The 24377-nt window shown below is 33.8% G+C and overlaps 2 protein-coding genes across 3 annotated transcripts in view; one reads left to right on the top strand and one right to left on the bottom strand.

The window, feature by feature from the left end:
- LOC145313785 (uncharacterized) overlaps positions 1-24377 on the top strand; it is a 97554-nt gene that overhangs the window by 5455 nt on the left and 67722 nt on the right. The window lies entirely within an intron of this gene.
- On the bottom strand, positions 10794-13296 carry LOC145313774 (uncharacterized). 2 transcript variants are annotated; one of them, XM_080153391.1, is made up of 3 exons: positions 12845-13296; positions 11306-12350; positions 10794-10917 (listed from the first exon to the last, which is right to left on the bottom strand). In XM_080153391.1, exon 2 carries the CDS (start codon positions 12329-12331, stop codon positions 11336-11338), a length of 996 nt encoding a protein of 331 aa, XP_080009517.1. In that variant the 5' UTR covers positions 12332-12350; positions 12845-13296; the 3' UTR covers positions 10794-10917; positions 11306-11335. The 2 variants fall into 2 exon arrangements, with proteins under 2 accessions (XP_080009517.1, XP_080009508.1); XM_080153382.1 differs by having other exon boundaries at positions 10794-12350; positions 12845-13295.

Here is a 24377-nt window from a genome sequence, read left to right as displayed (position 1 = left end):
CCTTTCCATGATTTAAAAGAAGGTAGCTTCATATCTGTGTATTCTTGAAGAAGTGTATCAAAGTCAATTGAGAAAATTGGTTGCTATTGTTGGTGTTCCTACAAACAAACATTATACATTTCAAATCTATACAAATTTATTATTTTTGTTTCCTTTCAGTCAACTTATCTTTTAATTGACAACTTATTAAATTAAATTAAAGTAATCATGGTTGACATAATATCGTCAAAAGACGCTATTCTTATCATGACATTACTACTAAGAGCACAAAAGTCCTTAGCTTCATTGTAAAAACACTTTTAGTTCGTTGGTAGTTGGTTTAATTTTACACATTTTCTCACAATTCTACTTGTCAGTTGACTATCTATCTAACCATCCACTATCAATAATCTATCTATATACCCATTAGCAATTATCTTTCTATCTATACTAGCCCCCCCCCCCTCCCTCTCTCTCTCTCTCTCTCTCTCTCTTTCTTTCTCTCTCTCTCTCTCTGCGTTACTTTTTTCACACAGTCTTGGTATAGTAGACCATTTTTTTTCACAATGACACCGAGTTTCTTCAGATATTAAATTAACGTCATTTTCCACAGTCATGATCAAATGAGTGCCTTTTTAAAAGGTAAAAAATCTGGGTTCATTAGCTGCCCATGTATTGTGCAGCATGGCTGCAAATTGCGGGGGGGGGGGTTATTCTGACTCCTTGCGGCTACAGGAGCCATTCAAAGTTCACGTAAATCCAGGTACATTTTACAGGGGACTAAAACATATTTAATCACATTCTTAAAGTAAAAATGATCACTAAAGCAGTCATTTGAACCCAACAAGGCACTTTGACAAGGACCCATAAGCCCCTCTATCCCCGAAATGTGGATTTTTAGGGGTCGACCCCCCCCCCCCCCCCCCTCCGCTTGGAATATAAAATTGAAATTTATGCAATTGAAAGATTTTGTTGATAATTGTTCAAAAATTGAGCACTAAAAATTCTGCGGGCGACGAGCCCATCAGAAAAATATACTACTTAATTTTAAAATCAAATAGATAGTAATTGTTTACTTAGGAAGTTATTTGTCCTTGAAACTCGTAAGTAACCTTTTAAACAAACTTTATATTAAAGCTTACTTTTTTATACGCCTAAAACAAGATTTTTTTGTTTATTTTTGTGGTGTATTTTTAGTAATATTGGTACTTTTCATTGTCCAAAAAAGATAAATCACAGTCAAAATAATCATTTTTTATTATGTAGTTTTTAAACTAAGAAATCAAAAGTTGAATTTTATCCTAAAAATGTACTTTATTTCCCTATAAAATAGTTTTATGCGCTTTCACATTTAAGATTATTGCCCAAAATATATAAAAATTTTGTCCAGTAAAATTAGTTTTGGACCACCTTGCCATGGTCAGCCTTGATCCTGAATATTAACACAACCATAGCGATGGACACAACCACCATGTGCGTCCACACACATCGTGTGAGTGTGTGTACGTGTGTGCAATACGGTGAAGCATGGAGTATTCACATATAGGAATAAAGACTCTTAAAAGTATTTTCTAGAAAAAGCTTATAAACTTATATATTTCCGTTGGATTAGAACCGGTTTTATGCAATAAATACTGAATAGTCATGTAACTTATCGTATTATGGACAATTTCCACGGATAACAAAATACAAATCATAATTTTTCATTTTCCTATCTGCGGAAGGATGTCTATAAAAAAGCTATGATTCTATTTAAAAAGTAGGTTTTGTATGTTAGTCAGTTGAGATCTCACTAATTGAACTTTAGTTTGGAAGCTGATATAAATTAAATCTGGGTTTAGAAAGAAAAATTTGAAAAAAAAGGCAAAAAGTTTAAAGATATTTTTAATTCAAAAAAAAATTAAGAATTTATTTCCTTTTCTTTAAGTGTGTTGAAATATCAATGCACACACGCACACATACACAAAGGCATACACATTCTTATTAAGAATATCATTTCAAAATATCAGTACAGATGACAAAAAAATGAATAATTACCTTCCCCAGCCCCGCCAGGCATAGCCCTTGCATGGGGGGGGGGGGGGGGGCTGGCTTGACCTCCCTACAATTGCAAACATATGATGATAACAACCATTTTTATTACTAATGAAATTTTAAGTAGTTTTTGATATCAAATGGTCGTTTCTTAACTATTTTATATTATTTATTTTAAAACAGGAATGGAGGGGACATTGGAAGTTTATTACACTAGACCCCAACGTTTTATAATAACATGTTCTTATCAACAACTTTGGGGACTGTTATTAAATTTTGATTGGCTGATTCATTAAGACGAGTGTCAAAACGTTTAAACCACTAATTGTAATCTCCAGAAGGGGTAATTTTGTTATTATCATTGTCTTATCCCAATTGATCCCTTATTAAACTTTTGAACTTCTTTTAAATGATGGTTTTGATAATATATCTAACTTTAGTTTGTAAGAAGATTTTAGTTTCTATAAAAATGAAATCCTTTTGCACTATAATAAGCTGTAAATCCTAATTTCAATATAAATTAAATGATAATTTTATACTTCACTTAACATTAATTATCAAGCATAATTATCCGTCCCAAATTTTTCAGGCTAATTCAGGGATCTTAAGGGATAAGACATTTGTCGATAAATTGCAGTACATCCCCTATTATTATAAACGAAATTATCTCTTTAAATTATTGGTAGAAAAGTTTGTAGCAATTAATCAAAATTTAATTTGAGCCAATGAATGAAACCCATGTTAAAAATTCAAATGTCCCCTCTCTTCCTGGGTTAATCTTATTATAATATTTCATAATATGAAATTTATAATTCAACCAAGGATGTAAATTTTCGTAAAAGCGAAGCAAAACATATAAAAAAAAAAGGTAACAGATATGCTTTATCTTTAGAACTTTTCAAATGTACAGATGTAGCTAAAATGTATAAACAAGCTTATTGTATATAAATACTATAAATTTTAAGCTAGAAAAGTTACATAATCAAATACCTACAGCCAATAAGTATCAATGATTATAGATAAAGAAGTACAAATTCTTTTCAATTGTGTACTATCTCTGCCATTTAGCAAAATTTTAAATACGCTTTAAAACATGTTTCTGGTATTGCGTTTCAGGATGAAATATTTTTAAAGCTTAAACAAGAATGAAAAATGTAAATCATATAAACATGTTACAACAACATTATCTTAACCCTATTCCTATTCCTGGGGTGGGGGGGGGGGGGGGATTAATACCAATCTTACTTATTTCTTTAATTTTAAATTTAGTTTTTAGTTTATTCTCATAGGTAATGACAAGGAGGGGGGTCGTTAAATTGTTAAATGTAATTTTCTAGGAGGAAATGCACAAAAAATATCTTATTTAAATTCATTTATACTCTGACTGTCTTTATGGCTGCTTACAAATTATATTTATCAATAAATGTATTTAAGTATGACAAATATTTGTTTAATGTCCTTGAATTTACTAAATTGAATATGATAACAAATCTTGAAATTAAATCACTTATTATCAAGATCCAATACGATATGTTTATATAATAATTTTAAATTATTTGTCTATTGACTTTTGAAGGGGGAAAACAATTGTTATGTTCCTTAAATTTTCATGATTTGAAGTCCAATATCGTAAAAAAAGAAACTTTAGTCAATTGCTATTTTAAAGAAAAAGCAATGCCATTATTGTATGAACACTCAATGTGATAAACGCAACATTCCTTGCAAGGAAGAAGAATTTAGGTTTTGGGCTTGGTTAGGTTCACACCGGTTCACAGGACGATCGATATATCATTACTTGGATGTTGCACCAGATTTTCATATATAAAGTGATGCTCACAGCTAGCTAAAATAACGATACCCCCAATCTACTTCTACCCCCTACCCTCATTCTGGAGTAAAGAACTGACCAATAAATGAGGTCCATATTAGGAAGCTAAATTAATGACAAATTTTCACGGCCCTGTCAATATATCCACGTATATCTTATATCCATTTTTACAGGACATACCAATTCACATTTTTAGAGCTTCATTTAAATAGCATTTTATTAGTTATATGCTATGATTATAAGTCTATATGCTAAAGTAGTAGGGTGTGTTTGTGTGTCTGCCAAAATGAAATTTTGTGTATTTTTTACCTTTTTACTTAGTATTTTTTGTGCTTTTAAGTTTTGGGAAAATAATTTCCAGTCCTTATGTAAATAAAATTGCATTAATCTCATAAAAATTAACTTAGTTTAATATCATAATATTGTACTGAATAAACTCTACTTATAAAGGAAATAGCAATAACAAAAGATTCAAGTGAAAATCCTTTCAAATTTAAGATTGCAATTATATGAATGGTTTATTACAAGAAAAAAATTTTTATTCATTAAGATAAGATAAGATAAGATAAGATTTATTTTCCTCAAAGGTACAACATATTTTATTAGATATATATTATAAATTATGTTACTATGCTTGATTTGTTTGATTCATCTGGTTTGTTGTGTTTGGTGCAGGTTAGATAATAATATACATAATAACAATTATTAAGTACCTAGCATGGAATTGGCCGAACTTCATCTCCACCTAGTTACCAGGCCAGTTTAAATTGAATGGAGACAATATTTTACAATAAAAATTCCATGCAACATTGTACCAGATAGTTGGCATAACCCTTTAAGGGTTGTGGAGCCACTGGTGTACTTTGACGCTTGCCAAGCCGATACAATGTTATATGTGCAAATAAATAATAATCTTAACAATGAAACAATATCTTGCTGTGTATTTCAGACATCCTCCTACTATCAGTTGCAACTTCTCCAAGCGTGAATTCGGAACAATTAAGGAACCAAAACCTCCATAAGGAGTCGCTATTCCCGTTGAGATCCCTTTTCAGCTCCAAATAGACAGTTTCCTTTATATCAAATTATTTTCATTATAGAGTGGAGTTTTGTCCGGGTTTTAAGGACATCTCCACACCAATAATTACAGGATAACGGCAAATTTCGCGATAACACTTGGTCCAATCCAAAAAATCCAAAAAAAAACCAAAGAAAAGTCCAAAAAAGGACAAGAATACCCTAATAATAATCATATCGTGTACTTAAGTGAACAAGGTGTAATGGTTGGTTTCGATTCCTACGGAATCTGATTTTTATTTTTGAGAATGGATATAAAAAATCCTAAGAATAGGTCATATGCGATTCCTACGGAATCTGATTTTGGTATTTTGATAATGGGAGTGTGTCCCTAAATATGTATGGTTCGATTCCTCCGGAATCTGATTTTTGTGTTTTGAGAACTGGTCACAGCATGGCTGTGAATGGGGCAACAAAATGGGAGAGGAAGAGGGGGGGGGGGAGGGGGTTTTAAGGGAAGGCGAAAACGTATCATTAATCCATTGATTCCACCCCTTTTTGAAGGTAAAAGGGTGAAAGTGGGTCATGTTAAAAAAGACTGTGGCGTGCTATTGCGCGCGTAATTTGGTTATAGCTTTGCTTTAGTGAGGTTTAAATCTTACTATTGTTTAGACACGAAATGTTCGGAGAGGAAGAATACCAACAAATGTGGCAGCCGCTACGCAATAGATTGACAATAACATATGAACGACTTCTCAATATAGTTAATGGTGACAATGTCAGTGACGAAGTACGTCGTGAGGTAGCCCGTCTTCTATACCAACAGGGTTATTTAGAAACCGAGTTGGCCCTCACACTATACAACCCAAACAAGGACATGGAGTTTCATGAAGCTAAATTGGGTGAAATTGCTGAGCGGATAACTGCTCAAGAGGGGGCCTGTCTCCAGCTATAGTTCCAGAAGTTGGCCATTTCCGGTTTGAACCAGTTACGGTCAAGTTCTCTACGACTTTATATACAAGATATCCGCAAAAATATCCGCAAAAACACCCGCGGAAATGTCCACATGATGTTCACAAAAATCAACAAAAATCAACAATGAATCAACAGAAAAAAACTGCAAAAAGTTACTGATATGGCTATTGAAATATAAAATTGTTTTTGAAGAATAATACAGTTTAGTTTTATCCAAAAAAGTAAAAGTATTAAAATATCATAAATTATCATAAATTCATTGATTTGTTTAATAAATCCTAGATATCTTGCTATGAACTTTTATTTTTTATGAAGGATGTATAGAGTAATAGGATGTCTGTTAATATTTCGCTATGGATTAATTTTCATTAGCATAAAAAAAAGTGAAGTGAGAAACTGGTTAAAATAAGGGAGATGGGTCAGGGAATTCAACAGGTTAGGGGGAGGAGGGGGGGAAAAAACTAGAAGGGGAGTGGTGGGTGGTTTGTGCGCGGCCGTGACTTCCAGCTAGACAGACGGAGCGGCGCCTATCGTTTGGTATATACTGGGGGGGAGAAAAATAGGGGGAGGGGGGAAGAGTGGGAGACAATTGGTTGTAAAGCATAGGGGGAATACGCGGGAAATCGGAAGTAGGGAAAGTTATTTATTAATTAATAAGTTAAATTAAGATTGAATAATGTATGGTATTAAGACACAAGGGGGGTATAAATATGGGGGTGGGTAGGGTCAAAGTTCAATTGTCTCAGAAATGTCAGATCAAGAAGAGGAAGTTGGACAAGGCCAAGGTGCTTTACCGGATGGGGCGCCGGAAGTTCCGGAGGAGGCTGGAGGAGAAGAAGATGTTCCCCTCCAAGACCAGGTGCAGGAGCTCATCGCCATGTTGAACTCAAGCGATGAAATCGATGATCCTGCACCCGTGCACGGCGTCCAGCAGCTGCTGAACCTCGCGGCAGTGCCTGATCTACTCCCATTTCCGGGGGTAGACAGGCGCTGTCTGGACCTCTGGTTTATGGTCAAGAGGAGGTTAATGGGCGTCGTGTACGAGGGCGACAGACTTATGTGGAGGAGATTCCGCCAAGATGCCATCGATGAGGAGATCCTCCGCATGATGTACTCCAACTATGGGTTAGTCGTGAGGCTAATTTCAGTAATGCCCACGTACGCCCGCTCCTTCCAGGCCAACATGGATTCCATCGCCACCATGGACCGCTTGGTCACCGTCCAGCAGGACCTTGTGGAGGAGCTCCTCCAACAGGAACCCGACGACGTCGATGACTCCAGCGACTACGACGAGTAGATGGCTATGCCCACTACATGAGCTTAACCAGTCCAGTCAGCGATAGTCATATATTAAACAAAATTTTCGATATCTAAATTTGAATAAATAAATATATTTTTGGTCAAAATTATGAAAAAACTTTGTTATTTTTTTATTAGATAAAATAGAGGTAGAGGTTGCGCGATTCGTTAGTTGCTTGATAAAAAATATATAATATAATAGAAGAAGTCAAAGTCAAAATATAAAATGTAAAATGAATAAAGTGGATAAGAAACAAACTATGCTAAAGCTACTCTATACATAGGTATGTATGTCGGTTCCTACGGAACCTACTCGTTGAGATTTGAGGTTAAAGAAATGCTGTTTTATTATTTTTTTGGTATAGAAATTAAGTGCTTACAAAAAGTCGAGGGCTAAAGATACGAATAGAAACTTAGTTAGAACAAAAAATTGTTAAATAGAGGAAGAGAAAAAATAAAGTATTTGCTTTTTTTTAAGAAAGTAAGTAATAAGTAAGTAAAATATCTTTCTTGAGAATAATTTTATTATCAATCAGTTTAATTTCAAAAATAAAATATTTGCTTTTTTAAAATATTTGCTTTTTTAAAACTCAATCTTGTTTAGGTAATAAGTAAAACATTTTTTCTTAAAAATATTTTTATTATCAATTAGTTTAATTTCAAGTGGAAGGTTGTTGAATATAGTTGGGAAAGAGTTAAGAGGGGCGTGCAGGAGAAAGTTTCTATTGGTGCCCGGTTCGTAAGCAAAGTTGTTCCTGTTCCTAGTGCCATACGTATGTCTGTCTTGAACAAAATTCCAGGTGTTTTCGAAAATTTTGGGAAAATTGCCTAATTTATAGGCGTGCATAAATTTACAAACATTGAATTCAATTAACAGGTTAAATGGAAGTATGCCATTAGATTTAAAGAATTCAGCTGTGTGAGCTCTGCTAGGTAAATTTTCGATTATTCTAATGGCTTGCTTCTGCAACTTAATGATTGGTGCTAACAGATACATAGGACAGGCAGTGAACAGGAGACAACAATATTCGATATTCGACTTAATATAAGAAGAATAGAGTAGCTTTAAGTGTTTCTTGTCCAACAAATGACGCATTACTTTCATACTATAAATTATTTTAGAGACTTTGCTATAGACTTTTTCAAGATGATAAGAAAACTTCATTTTCTCGTCCAATTGAATTCCCAAGTGTTTGATACTACCCTCATTGGTACCGCTCACAAGATCCAACTTAGTGATTTTTGACTCATCATTTTCGTTATGATTATTCATGTTTACATAGACTTCAAAGTTGGTCTTAGCGGCGAGCTCAGCGGGGGTGAGTATCTCACGGGGGGAGGAAAAGACCATACATTTGGTCTTGCGGGGGTGAATAAGAAGTTTATTGGCATTGTACCATTGGGTCAGTCTGGGGACAAGCTCCTTTGCAAGGTTGATCAATTGTATAATATTCTGCTTTTCAATGAAGCCCACTGCGTCATCAGCAAAGAGATTGATTAGGATCTCTTCACTGCATGAAACAAGGTCATTGATAAAAATCAAAAAAAGAATTGGTCCCAGGACTGACCCCTGAAGTACGCCAATGATAATGAATTCAATTGTGGAGGAGAAAAGGCCCTTAAAATATACACGCTGTTTCCTATTTGCATAATAACTACGGAACCAATCAAGTGCAACCCCCCTTATCCCTGAATTCTCCAGTTTGCTAAAAAGGATGTCCCTATTTATCATGTCGAAACACTTCCTTATGTCCAAAAATATGGCCATACAGGAAGTGTCTCGACTGAGTGCTTGGGTGATCAATGTGCTTAAGTTCAATACATTGTGAAAGGTTGAGATTCCTTTCATGAAGCCAAACTGGCGGTTGCTAAAAAAAGACCGATCTTCCAAGAACTTAACCAGCGTTTCACAGACATATTTTTCAATGGGCTTGGAAAAGTTGTCAATGAGTGAAATTCCTCGATGATTATCTGCCTCGCTGAGTGAACCTGATTTGTGAAGGACAACTATTTTGGAAGTTTTCATTTTTTCAGGAAAAGTGCCATTTTGAAGTGATAAATTATAAACATGTGTTAAGGGAGTGGCAATGGTATCAGCACAGCGAGACAGAACATACATCGAGACATCATTTATGTCTGTGGAACGCTTAGGTTTAATACTACGAATGATATTAATAACCTTGAAGGGGTACAATGGCTCAAAGAAGAGGGAATCTTGACATGGGGGTGGTAAATATTCAAAGAAATTTTTGGGGGTGGAAGGAATTTCAGGCCTTAGGGAAGACCCAATCTGACTAAAATAACGATTAAATTCATTAGCTATTTCTTGGTCATTTTCAATTTTGTTTGGGCCTACTTGAAGGTATGTGCACTCAGGGGAAGATTTACTAAACCCAATGACTTCCTTTAGGGTTTTCCAGAGTTTTTTCCCATCCCCGTTTGCATCTCTTATTTGTTGTCTGTAATATTCAATCTTTGCTCTTCTCACTTGCCTATTGTAATTATTCCTATAGACATTGTAAATACTTTCATTTTCAATTGTTTTGTCTTTTAAAAAGTTGCTGTACAAAATATCTCTATGCAATCTACAACGCAATAAAAAGTCTGACATGAAAGGCTGCTGAGGCTGGGTACGTTTGTTTTTTCGTTTTTTTCTAACTGGACACTTTTCATTATAAAGTCTCAAAAAGGTTGAAATAAAGTTATCATAAGCAATGTTTGTGTTGTCTTGGTTTAAAACGTGATTCCAGTTAGTGTGGTAGAGTGCATAGTTTAAGGCATCAAAGTTTTCATCATTCAATTCTCTTTTTTCAAAGAAATCTGGAGGTTTGGGTTTATTTACTCTGTCTATTCGGAATGAATTAATAATTGGCAAGTGATCGGAGATTTTTGAAGTTAAGACAAAGGAAGACATTAGGTTTTGAATAAAGTTACCTACCCCGAATAAATCAAGAAGGGTTGCAGTGGTTCTAGTTACTCTAGTAGCTCTGGTAACGGTATTTATGATACCGTTAAAGGAAAAAGACTCAATAATTCTCATGGAGTTGCTATTTATATTATTTATTTTGAAAAGATCAAAATTGAAATCTCCTACAATGAAGTATGGTATGCTTAAAGCTGCTATTCTATCAATCAGGTCCAAAAAAAGTTCAAAAAATTCTTCTATTTCAGCACTACTCTGATTGGGTGGCCGATAACAGTTTAGTAAGCAAAACTTTAGTCCATTGTGGGAAATTTTTAAGCAAATAGATTCAAGAATATTTTCTTTAAATGAAAATTTATCAAATAGTTTATCTACTTTATAATATTTGCTTACTAGAATACCCACCCCTCCCCCCCTACTTTTTGTGCGGAGTTTAACATGCCAATCGTAATTATTAATTCCATAGCAATCCATATTTACATCCTTATTCAGCCATAATTCTTGAAAACACAGAACATTTAAGTGGATATCATGTTGTCTAAAGAAGTCTACAGTGGAGACAATATCATTGTATTTAGAATGTAATGACTGACAATTAATACTAAAAATATTGAGAAGGTTTTCATTGAATGTTTTCAGTTTCTGTACGATACCTTGTTCACTTGAAAAAACGCAATTTATTCCGAATTCGTTCTCAAAATCGTTAAAGTAGTCGCCGTAAATCGGATTCATAAGATTTAGACCAATGTTATCGTTTAAGTTACCGTAATCCTGGTTAATCTGATCATTAGGGAGGTTTGTCATAGCAGAGCTGGTCCAGGAGCACCGCAGGAGGAATCGTCTTAACATCAAGTATGGACATCTGAAACACAGTAGATATTAGTGGACAAATAAAAATAGGTAATATACAATATATTATCGTTAAAGCGAAAAAAATTACCATATTTACTATGGTTATTCCGATAGCGTTTAGTTTATGTGTGTGTTGGGGGTGGCAACACATTTCAAGCTAGTTTAGTTCCCCCTACTCATTTTCATACAAGTTCCAAGTATTTTATATGCTAATCAGCAGAAAAATAAGAAAAATAGATTGAAATTAATATGCTATGTTGGCGTTCTAACAAGTTGGGTAATATTTAATATTAATATTATAATAATATAGAGTTTACGTGGATATAAACATTAAGTTTTTCGAAATAAATCACTTTGTAAATGAATTTAAAAATGATGATAATAATTTTGTTAAGTACCTTTTTTTCCGACGTATAAGATACTTAACCTCATGATGTGATTACCGCCTTTGTAGCTTTGCTTTGCTTAGCTTTGTTGGCGGTGTCTCTAGCTTTGGCCCTCGTGGCCACAGGATCAGAAGGTGCTGAGTCAACGACAGGGGCAACAGGTACAGAAGGTGCTGAGTCAACGACAGGGGCAACAGGTACGGAAGGTGCTGAGTCAACGACAGGTGTAGATGCGGCAGATGCGGCAGACGTGGCGGCAAGTGCGGCGGTGTGTGTGGCGGTAGGTACGGCAATAGATGCCGCAGGTACGGCGACAGACACGGCGGCAAGTGCGGCAGACGTGGCGGCAGATGCGGCGGCGGTCACGGCGGCAGGTGCGGCGGTGAGCGCGGCGGCAGGTGCGGCAGTGAAATCAGCTGTAGCGGCGGCTGCGGATGCGACGGCGGCAGGTACTGACTGTGTGGGCTGTGCGGCTGGTGCAACGGCTGTATGTGCGGCGGTTGCGACGGTTGCGGCAGAGTCTATGGGAGGGAACACAGCTAGGTCCCCAAGAGCTGGGGCAGGGGCAGACGTTAAATTATGTTGAATCGTGCTGGAAGGGTGGGCTGTGATCGTACTAAACTGTCTTGGGAAGTCATCCTCTGTTAAGTCAGCCTGATTAGAGAAGAATGTTTTCCTTTCCTCAGGCGCTAGCTTGTTGAAACAAAGGATAGGCGGTGCCTCTGACAGAAAAAAATCCTCGCTTCCAGGTATGGGTTGGGCCATTTCCTTCAGGTCTTTGCCAAACGGGTTAAGGCAGCGTATCCAGCGGCTGCCGTTCTTGAGCTGAAATTGGACATGTTGGCCAGCGACTTTGGCCCTCGAAATCTGGTTTGTGGCATACACAAAGGTCATGGTCTTCCTGTTGAGGTCGGACATATCTTGCTTCGCCTGGACTAACCTATTGGGGAAGAACGGGACCGGTGACGCGTTGTTCCTGGGATTGAACCTCTTGATCTCGGCGTTGTAACGGTCAAGCACAGCCTTCTTATTGTTCATCCACGCGTCGAGGTAGGATCTAGACATAAAACGAAAAATAAAAACGGGGATCTGGCCCTTTGTATATGGGAGCATATGGGCACGCTCGACGATATCACAAAAATGTGAGGGAATATATTCTAATTCTCCACGTTTAAGAGCGGCTTCAAGGGTGGGCCTTATAATGTTTCTAAATATGATAAACTCTGTAATATTTTCACGGCTCCACGGCTGCTGAAAATTCACTATTCTACAACTCCAATCGCGGCACCTTTGCTCTCTTATCGAGTTTTGTAGAAGTTGAAATTTGACGAAATTTTCTCTCGACGATTCAATAGAGTTTAAATAGTCTTTTTGTTGTGTAATCGTGGTCCTAATCGCTTTTTGTTCACTTGCAACAGATTTAGCATCTACGAAATTTTCTATACCTTCGATAGATTGAATTTTAACATTTAAATCTGAGACTCTCAATTTAATATCGTTTATTTCGGTTTTATGACTGGCAAAAGTACTATGAATAAGCTCATCCCTTACCTTAGCTATATTCGCATCGTATTCTTTAAACTTAACATCCAAAGCAGCGTCCAAATTTGTTTTAAACTTTGACCAATATTCTGGGTTGTCACACGTACTACAGGCCATGATGAAGTGAAGATGGCGGAACCGAGGGTGCTGAGTGAGTGTGGGTCAGCTGACCAATGGTGGGACGCGAAAAAATGTTAGCCAATGGGAGAGCTTATTTGTCGGGAGTACTTTGCGCCGGTAAAAATGTTGCCAGACCGATAAATTATCATAAAATTATCAAAAAAAAATTTGAGAGTGTTTTCACCAAAAATTGTTCATTAAGTTAAAGCGATTAGGTTACACATAAGTTAAAAAAAAACTTTTTAATTCATTAATGTTTTATTTTCACTTTTTTTGTGTTAACAATTGACCGATACGTTAACACATACACATTGCCAGGCCTAAATACGAGGTGCCCTCTGGCTACAGTGTCTTCCCTTTCCTCCAACTGCGGAGTGACCACGGGCAGTGGGGAGAGGGGAACTAGTTGAGAGAGAGGGGGAAGGTAGAACTGAGCTTAACACATGGGGTAGGGCGGGGGAGAGCTTGCTAAATGCGTGTGCTCAGCCCGACTCTCTGAACTAAAACTAAAACTACACTAGTCCCCAAAGTTTTTTTTAAAACTTTGCTTATTCGTTGGCTTAACAATCTTGGGGACTTTTATTGTATTTTAATTAAGTGTATAAACATTTCAACCACCAATTATGTATCATCATTGGGGATGTCTGTACATCAATTTATTTGTTACACCTTATCCCTTTAGATCCCTAACTAATATTATAAAGACCCTAAATTAGCTGGATTTATTTTTTAAAAATGCTTCCTATGACAATTGAGAATACTGACAATTGAGCCAACTATCTGATTTGATGAGCTTTCCGTTAAACAACGTTGCCATTCTTGTTGAACTAACAAAAGTGACAATTTTTTCACCATGATATTTATAATTTTTTAACAACCCTTTCTTGATAAGTTTAACTTAACAATTCTATGACATTATATTTTAGGAGATAACAAAAACAATTATGTCCAAAATTAGAACAGCAGCAATAGTATTTCTTAAATAAAAAAGAAAACTAAACTATCATACAGTAATAAAATCCTTTGGCTTTTTATTACAACAGTCCCCAAAGTTTCATTAAAAGTCGGTTAATTAAATCGAGTGTCCATTCGTTTCAATAAAGGGTATTTTTGTGCATCATGATTGTGCAATTTTTGTACAGTCTAGGATGCTTGTAGGCAGCGTGTAGGAAGGACAGACTTAACCTATTATAGAGTAGCTGCGCCTCCAAAAAGTTTAGAGTTCTAAAAATGCAAGTTTTTATTTTGAAACAAAGGTAATAATTTTAACAATTTTGGCAGTAGTGCCAGGAATAAAGGATAAATTTTAAAGAAAAATAACAGCAAGGGTAATGGTTAATACATATGATATAGAACCTAATTTTTTTCTTATAAAAGATACAGGACAGCTATCTGTATTTACTGAAAGATCTAGCTCACATCGATTTCAGTTTCAATGTCCCCCCTTTAAACTAAAATCTAAGGAAGTATTTGGCATAATGTTAAATTGCTCTCAATTTTGATTAGGTTAGATTCTATTTACATTAGGTAGAGCAAAAAAAGGTTAATTCCTATATAGAAGTAACAGGATCTTTGTGTGTGCTGTGTGTGTCTGTCTCTACCGAAGGATCTTAAAAACCATTATGGATCTCCTTTACAATGTAGCTTCTAATTTAGTCCATATTAGTACATATTAAAGGTAAATTTCTTCACATTTCTTTATCCCTGGTTATAATAAAAAGAGGTGGGTACATATGAAAAGGGAAGTCATAATCTATTATGTATAAATTTTAACATTTAAACTTTGAATAATATCTTAAGAGTATTCTAAACATTAAAGTAATAGGATGTTTGTTTATCTAAGTTTGTCTTTTTAAGACTCTAAAGAAGATTAATGTATTGTCCATTGTACTTAAACTTTAAATTTGATTGTAGATTATACAATTACCCAAAATGTCACAATATGTTATCTTATTCTTTAGGTCAAAAACTGTGGGTACTTTTATTAGATTTTAAATAGATGCCCAAGTAGTGTCCAAAATTTTCAACCAATAATGTTTATCTACAGAGAGAAGCCTCTAGGGACATTTAGAAACTGGAAGAAATATTCCTTCATCCTTTATTTTTTTGTACAGTAAAAAATAAAAGATTGTCCGTTCTTTGAAAAATTATTGTTCTTTTCCCATTATGATTTATGTTGTTATTTCATGGTTGCTATTTCCACAATTTCGGCACAAAAATTCATCACGTACCGTCCATTTACCATCTTATGTGCAGACTTGAACAAATTAAAAAATATAGTCCTTTTATATTTTCAAAAAATCTCATTTTTAAAGCAAAACCCTATCCTTTTCTTGCATTTTTATGGTGAAAAAATACAATTGATAGACAATAGCTACCCCTGAATCATGCTAGTGCTACTATAAGGAAGGGTTTAACACAAAAGCAATGCTATTTAATGTTCCTAGATGCTTTGAACCCCCCATTCTACCTTTCAACCCCCCTCCCCCCAGCCTCGCACACCGTATAACCACCTTGCTACGTGATTTCCTAGGCTCTAACTGTCTCAAAATCATTGCATAAATAATTTCGCGCATGTTTTGTCAAATTTTTCACGGATTTTTTGCCGCATATTTTTTATGTTTATTTTGTTGGTTTAAAAAGTCACAGTTTTGTTTATGATATGTTTAGTTTGGATGGCTGGAATATACATGAAAACCTTGTGAATTATTGCTAGCTAGATGTCTATCTTTCTATCTATCTTACTATCTATGTTTCTATCTATTTCCAATCTATCTATCTATTATTGCATCTTTTTCTTTAGAAACTTACAGAAATGTCTTTTTATTTAGTTCTTTACCAACTAAATTATTATTATTATCAACCAAAAAGTTGTTGTCCACATCAACTGTTTGACTTTTGATGACATAGACAGATACTGAAAAATTTTATGTTTTGAAATTGCTTAAAATGCAGGAAGCTTATCGTGGTTGTACTCCTTTTTTAAGACGCAATTATAGAGACATTGCTTTTATAATATAGTGGCTAATCGTATCAGAATTCTGTTCAAAATTGAGTGACAATTCAGAATAATTTGAATAAGTTTGTAATGAAAACGTACAAGATTATAGAAATGATTTGATTTTAATATTATACCTCATTGTCACTAGAATCTAAGTACGCTCAAGCTTTTAATTTTTTAGAGTATTAAAAAGCACTTTACGTGGCCGATAAAATGGTAAAAGTTTATCTGACCTAAAAATTAAGGACATTTACCTATGGCGCGAAGCGTGTTGATTTTTTTTGTCGGAGGGGGGGGGGGTTTCTTAACAACCCTTCCACCCTGGATGTCACTGCAAGAATCTTTACGAAAGGTTTGGAATTGAAAGGACGATTCTAACAAGCCTAAGTTTTCGAATAGAGCTATCCATTTTAGAAAGACAAAATAAAAGTTCTCAAAAATAGTCCTTGAAAAATCGCGAAACCTTTGCAACATATAAACTAATTTCAGATTTTGTTCAATAAGAAATTAAAAGATTAGATATGTTTATTATGATTTAGAATAGGGAATTTATGAAAATGAAATATAAGTTTTTTAAATGGTATTTTTTTTATAAAGTGTAATTTACTCTTATTAAGTATCGCAGTAATAACAAAAGTAATATTTGTTCAAGCTATTAATATTTAGAATCCTTATTTAAACTAGGAAAATTTAGCCATTATCCTTACTCGCACTGGGATGTACAGAAGACCGTGATTAAAGAGTAGCTGCATTACTAAAATAACTCTAAGATAACCATACTGAGAAAGGATTAATACTTGGATCTTACATCGGATTATCATGTACTCTAATAAAGTCAAACTTGTTGGGGGCTGAAATAACGATTTCCCATTATCTTTTCCTTTACCCTGTCCTATCCCCTCTTACTGGATGAATAAACTGACCAATAATTGATCTCCATACTAGCAACATAAATTGACGACAATCATAATATCCACGTATATTGTACATCCATTGTACAGTTTCTGTGTGGAAAGAAGTGTAAAGTGGCCTCCCGCTGACTGTGGCACTTTTCCACTAACTTTTATATACGACCCATGCACCATCATAAATTATTACAGGTTAAGCTTTGGTGCTGGTGTTATCCTATTGTATACAGTAGTAAGGTTTTGTTTCTTTGTCTGAAGCTTAAGATCTTAAAGCTTATCCAGTTGTGTTCTCTGTTCTAGGTTAGCCTCTCATAGGTCCTGTGATGATTTGTATTTTCATATTTTAGTTGTGGGATGGTTTTAAGCTATATTCTAAGCCCCTCTCTGTGTAACCGCTAGTATCAACATAAGACATTATGATAGTAAGAATAATGTAATAGTGGGGTTTGTAGAAAAGCGGTGTCTATATGTCCGTCTATCTGTATATCTATTTGATAAAGCTTACAATATTGATTTGGTGATTGAGTTATGCTTTTTAGTTCAGGCAAGGTTTTAGTCTATTTTATGGGGGGGGGGGAGAGGGTGGGGGATGATTTCCCCTATCCAGAAAAGTCACTATTCATATATACCGAATATTTTTAAAAAGTACTATGTTTATGGGGCTCTTCCCCAACCACCTCAATTGGCAAAGTCATTCGAAATAAAAAAATTTTAAAAAAAATATATTTTTCTTTCATAAAATATAAATATGTACATAAAAATGTTATAAAATAACATAAAGTAAGGGAGGGGGGGGGGGGACTATAACACAACCCTCTCCGGCCCAAAAAGAACGTGGGTAAAAAAATTAAATGATTATGCATGCCTATTTTGAATTATGCACTTAAATCAAATTCATAAGTAAACATTGCAATCTTTTATGGAAAAAAACTTTCTGAATATGTTTATCAAGGATCATAATTTTCTTAAAAGTATAGCTTCAAATTAAAAAAAAACCTTAATTTTATACATTAGATTTTAGTTTTGTAAATAAAAGATTTTAAAAATTTGTGGAAAAATATTTTATTCAATGGCTATTCCTTTCCTCCCCTAAAATGATTAAAACCTGCCCCGGACATAAAGCTTTATTAAAAAGCTTCGGGTATACTACCTTTCATGGTAACGCCTCTTAAGTGATTGCCCGCAGGGTTAGGCAATTGGGCCTGCGGGGTTAAAGCCCCCCGCAGTGGCTAGTAATAGGGGAAAAGCTACTATGAAAATACGAGGAATCGCCCCTTGAGAGGCGTTGCCACGAAAGAGACTATACCCAAAACTTTTTTATTAAGAAATGCTGATAACATAAGTCACGCCCAAATTGTAGAAAAACTTTGCTTAAAAATGTTTGATAAACTGCAAAAATGTTTGAAAGAAACATGGAATATTGATGGGATGCAAAAAAATCGGAATAAACACTTCTGTATATGAAAAGGCCAAGCCTTTTTTTATTCATCTTTCAGCTATCCTTTTGAGGGATATTAATTATGAGATATCATTATGAAGGACCGTTTCTTAGATCTTACTAGACAAAAACACGAACATACTATAGATGTGATACAGTAGTTAAAATGTTAAGGGGTCAGAATGTCCATTTTTTGTGTTGACACTGCTTACAATGGTTATAAAGTTCAAATTTTTGGTGTTTTTTCAAAGTGAAAGTTGAACCAAAATATACTTTTTCTAGAATTTACCATTGCTATGTCACTATATTTTTATCTTTAAGTCAAATTATGTCATCTTTACTGTCTTTGAAGGCCTTAAAGTATACTTTTGGCTAATTTCATGAATTAAAACCTTGGCAATTTTGAATGGACAACCAAAATATTTTTGTAAAAAGATGTATGCAAATATGTATGTTCAGGTTAGGTTTGAGCTAGGAACAATAGACTAAGACAGGCATATATTCATTTACAGGGTGAGTCTAAAAAAGTTATTTTAAGCTAGGAACAATAGACTAAGACAAGCATATATTCATATACAGGGTGAGTCTAAATAAGTTAGGTTTGAGCTAGGATCAATAGACTAAGACAGGCATATATTTATATACAGGGTTAGTCTAAATAAGTTAGGTTTGAGCTAGGAACAATAGGCTAAGACATGCATATATTCAAATACAGAGTGAGTCTAAATAAGTTAGGTTTGAGCTAGGAACAATAGACTAGGACAGGCATATATTCATACACAGGGTGAGTCTAAAAAAGTTATTTTAAGCTAGGAACAATAGACTAAGACAGGCATATATTCATGTACAGTGTGAGTCTAAATAAGTTAGGTTTGAGCTAGGAACAATAGACTAGGACAGGCATATATTCATATACAGGGTGAGTCTAAATAAGTTAGGTTTTAGCTAGGAACAATAGATTAAGACAGGCATATATTCATTTACAGGGTGAGTTTAAATAAGTTAGGTTTGAGCTAGGAACAATAGACTAGGACAGGCATATATTCATATACAGGGTGAGTCTAAAAAAGTTATTTTAAGCTAGGAACAATAGACTAAGACATGCATATATTCATATACAGGGTGAGTCTAAATATGTTAGGTTTGAGTTTGAAAAATAGTCATTCATTTTTATGACACCCTGTAGATGGTAGATGAATAGATAGATAGGTAGATATATAGAATTGTGAATTTGAGTTGTGAACAAAAGGCTAGCCTGGGCATTTATGGGTGTAAATTATTTTAGTTTTGGGACACCCTGTATAGATGGGATAGATAGATAGATGTATAGAATTGTGAATTTGAGTTGTGAACAAAAGGCTAGCCTGGGCATTTATGGGTGTAAATTCTTACACATACCCAATACTAAACATTTGCATACTCTAAGAGAGTTATTTTAGAAGATTTGCAAGCAATCTTTTAGCAGTGCAACTACTCTATAATCAAATACCTTGCAAATTTACACAATGACCTACTTATAGAGATAAAACAATTTTTTTCCCAATAAAGATTCGAAACCGATTTATATCCACTGGATTAAAACCGGTTCTCACCCATACTGAAAAATTATGTATAGCATCGTATTACAGAAAATTTATACAAATAATAAAATAAAACCCATAAAGTTCAATTTTGTCAGCCCCGACGAGATGGGGCTAACAAAACTGTTCCAAATTTTTTCATATTAATTTTTCATTTTAATATCTGCAGAAAGCTGTCTATAACACTTGATATTGTATATTTTTTAGGTGATTTATCTTTTATCAGGATTTTTGCATTTTCTATGATCTTAATGTACATACAGATTAAACATAAATAAATGAAATATACTCTAATACCTTTGTTTTAGACCCCCTTTAGTCTTTTATACTGAAACTCATAAACTCACACACATACATTATGTTCTGGGGTAAATGGATTGATATATGCATCAAAAAGAGTGTTTATTATTATGATTGCAGTATTTTTACAACCACTGGCCCTTACCATTTCCTAAAAATGATGCGGAATAATAACTTTCTAGCGGCTGCAGCTTTAGTGGCTACTGCTTTTGTTAAGAATAAAAGGATAAAAGCACTCTATGCAAAAATCATTACTTGGATATTACAACATAATTTCAAGTTCTCTAATAAACTTGCAGTGGGCTAAAATAACGATACCTCCTATCAACCCCCTTTACTTCATCCCATTCCGTTCTACTGAATGAAAGAAATGGACAATAATGAGTTCCATGTTAGCAATCTAAATTGACGATAATTTTCACCCTGGCATAATATCCACGTATTTTCTATATCCATTATTTCCATTTACCAAACCCTATACCTGTGCAAAAGTATGAAAGGCGCATAAGCATACATGTTTAATATATTACCCATAATTATCTTTCTAAAAGGCTTCTACAACAAGAATTGAATATTAAAATGCCGCGAACAGCCCAAAGGAATTTTAGAAGCTAAACATTTATCATACATAGTATATACCTACATTGACTGTCTTTTTTCTTGTAACTTCAGATCAGTAAAACAGTAATTATGAATAGGAAAGGTTTGTAATAAATTAATTGAATATTAAAATATCACTAACCAATTCTATTTATCATATATTAATACATTGACTTTGTTGCTTATGATCTCTTATACGGTAAAATATTCTTCTAAAAGATAACTAGAATTAAAAATTGAAACAAAACAACAAAATTAAAAAGAATTTTTGCCATGCTTTACTGTATCAAAAAGGCAATTTTATTTGACAATTATCAATGAATGCAGAATATACTTGGATATTATGACAGGGAAAATTTTGTCGTCAATTTATGTTGATATGTTTTCGCCCAATTCTAATAAAACGTGCCAAGTTTCAGAACAAGAAGAGAATACCAACCAAGTTGAAGCCAATCTCCAACTCATATGACAAAGCATAAACTTAGCTACCAAACCGAATAAGTTAAACGCAATATTGTCAAAATTTACAACATTTAGCTGGTTAGGCTAAATTGATTCAAGTGATAGATGTGATAAACAATTCAACTTTGCCAAAGAAAAAGCAGTTCAATTCAATACTTTAAACTTAGATTAAAATTATGTTATGAAGTACTTATAAGCTATAATTTGTGAGAATATTAAATAAAGCTAGATTTTCCAAGAATAAATAAATAAAGATTTATCCAATGCTTAATTAAACTCTAGCAAGCTACCAGATGTATTTTGCTTTTCTTATAACAATAGAAACTCAGAGTAAACTGCATAGCCGGCTTATACAAGTACAACTTGATGCGCTACCGTACCCTTACTCCTAGAATCCAAGCTATTAAGCTACAGAGCTGTACTAATCAGTGTCCCAAAATCTAATTCAGCATGTATTATACAACTTAATATTTCTTATCAAGCATCCTTAAAGAGAGGTACAACTATAGAGGTTCCCATGTTCCGGTATGCTCCAGGGCCTCTGGAGTGTCAACCGGTGCGAGTGTCCCCCTAGGGCCGCGACCAATGGCCACAAATATACTAGCATTCTCTAGGGCCTCTAGAGTGTCATCTAGTTGCAATTGCTTGTACACAAGGTTCTCAATTGCATTTGTGTCGTGCGTTTCAGTCCCTAAAGCTCCAAACGCCTACAGATAGCTGTCCTTTAATCTCTAGTAATTTTACAAGACTTAAAATATTTGTATCTACTATATATGTAATTGCTAACCACGTTGATTCCTAACCCTCAACTAAGAATGATTCTATTTTTGCACTTGAATAATTCCTAATCAAGTTGGAGGAAAGAACTCCACTCTTTACTAACGTTTTCCAAAGGTACTAGGGCTTTCTAACAAGCTTTGATATTAGCAACTACTTTGAATTTCTAAATAAAAAGAAATCATCAAAGTATTTTCGAAGTTACTTTATATTTAGACAATATAGTAGCAAAGGTCCTTTAATAAGTTGTACATGTAGACTATCATAACCTAATGAATATCAACTATATACATAATCACTAATCACGCTATTCCCTCCGCAGGAATAACTCCGCTCTTTACTAATCGCTTCCAAAGGTACTAGGACTTTCTAACAAGCTTTAAATTAGTAATTATTTTGCTTTCTAAGAAAAAGTCTATTAGATAAAGAATATTTAAATAATAAACATTCACCAAGATAATATAGAGGCAAAGGTCCTTTAGTAAGTTATGATATGCTTATAAGTTAAGTTTTTAAATTAGTTTTACTTTTACTCTTAAACTGCTTAAGTAATGGCAAAATTAATACAAAGACCTAAGTGTTGTAAACACTTCCACGCGAAGATCTCCTATTATTTATTAACTTTTGTGCAATAAAGAACTGTTGTCTCACAACTTCAAGTTCAAATTATTCAATATATACCAAAGTGAAAAATGTACTAAGTGTTTATTGTTTATACTTTATTGTTGATTAAATGTGAGTATCATAGTTTAGTATTGTATTCTAACATAAGTATAATAATGTTTTTTAAGTTATTTTCAATTATTTTATATAAGGTTAAATATGTTTTATGACAGTTAAAACATATCTTTGGATTTGCAAAGTGTAAACCATAAGTTCTTAATAAGAAAGTAAACTTTAAACTTATAATATTTGATTCTTTAAGATTTTCTTTACACTTGACATGTAATTGTTTGTTATCCAAATACTTTGAAAAATAATCATCAAACTTCATTATGTTTTGTAAATTTACAAGTCCAAAGATATAATAGTTAAACTTAGATAAATTTGCTAAAGATAGATTTTTTTTAAGCAGCATAAGTATATGATTTTTCAGAACTTAGACTATTTCTCTAGTTTTGAGCTTCATTTGATTTTTACAAGTCCCAACAGGGAACTTGTAAAATTTCTATAAATCTCAATAAGAGTAAAACAGAAATTAAGATAAATGAAAAATTGATACACATAAAAATAAACACCATTCTAATCAAAACTAACAGAATGGTTAAGAAAAGAGATAGTATACAGATAAACACATTAGATAGGTTAAACATTAAGAGATACAGAGGTTAAATAAAAGATTACGAGTGAATGAGTGTGCAAGGCTCATTGAGAACCAAATACTTTGCTGCTCTATTTATACTGAGATCTTAGAATGTTCTAGAATTTAGTTAATGGCATAATCTGATGCAATCCTAGCTTTTTGTGCAATAAAAAGTATAACAAAAACTTCTACATCAGTTTTTGTCATATAATAAAGAAGATTCTGGAAACTTACACATGATGCAATATTAGCTGTTTATGTCATAATAAAACTTCTACATCAGTTTTTGTCATATAATAAAGAAGATTCTGGAAACTTACACATGATGCAATATTAGCTTTTTATGTATGACAAAAACTTATTCATTGGTTTTTGCTTGTATAATTAAAGTGTTTCTAAGAACATTCTAGTATCTATATACAATTACATAATACAAAATAATGATGAAATTATTGAATCACAGTAAATAACTATACTCTTGTTTCCTACAAAAAGTCTAGAATATTCTAGATATAAAACACAATTATATAACTTTGAATTGTTGTGCAATCCTAGTTTTTGCTCTTGTAAAATTGTAGCAAAAACTGCACTTTCTGTGGGAAACTCAAAATATACTAATACTTGGTTTTTTTTTTATGTATTTTAAAACTACAATTCTTTTTATGTTTTTTTTTTATTTTTAGAACTTTTTTATTTAGTTTACTGGACATTAGTCAAGTTGATTTTTTTGTATTTTTTAATAAAAAGTAAATCATCCTTCCCTCTCTGCATAAAAAACAAAAAAAATTTTCAATTGACGAGGGTGAAATCATTTTGTCTATGTTTCAAAACAAGGGTAAAAATTAGAGCAGGAGTCAGTCTCAGGATACTTCCACTTGGAAGAGAGACAAAAAGTAAGTTGAATCCTGAGTCACTGAACAAATTTCTGATATTGACCAGAGATAAATCCAGAAACCTATCAACGTTCATTTTTCCCTCCCCTGAGAATTTAGCTCTAATCTTTGAGCGAATCTCGTCCCTTGTATGGGGCATCCAAAAAATGTCCTCAGGGAA

Source organism: Acartia tonsa, chromosome 1, assembly GCF_053477335.1.
Source record: "Acartia tonsa isolate MP-2025a chromosome 1, ASM5347733v1, whole genome shotgun sequence".
Classification (NCBI taxonomy): Eukaryota; Metazoa; Arthropoda; class Copepoda; order Calanoida; family Acartiidae; genus Acartia; species Acartia tonsa.
This window is presented reverse-complemented; position numbering and strand designations above follow the sequence as displayed.

Excerpts from the sequence above, each read along its gene's own strand:
- LOC145313774 (XM_080153391.1), bottom strand. The coding sequence starts at position 12,331 with ATGAACAATAAGAAGGCTGTGCTTGACCGTTACAACGCCGAGATCAAG.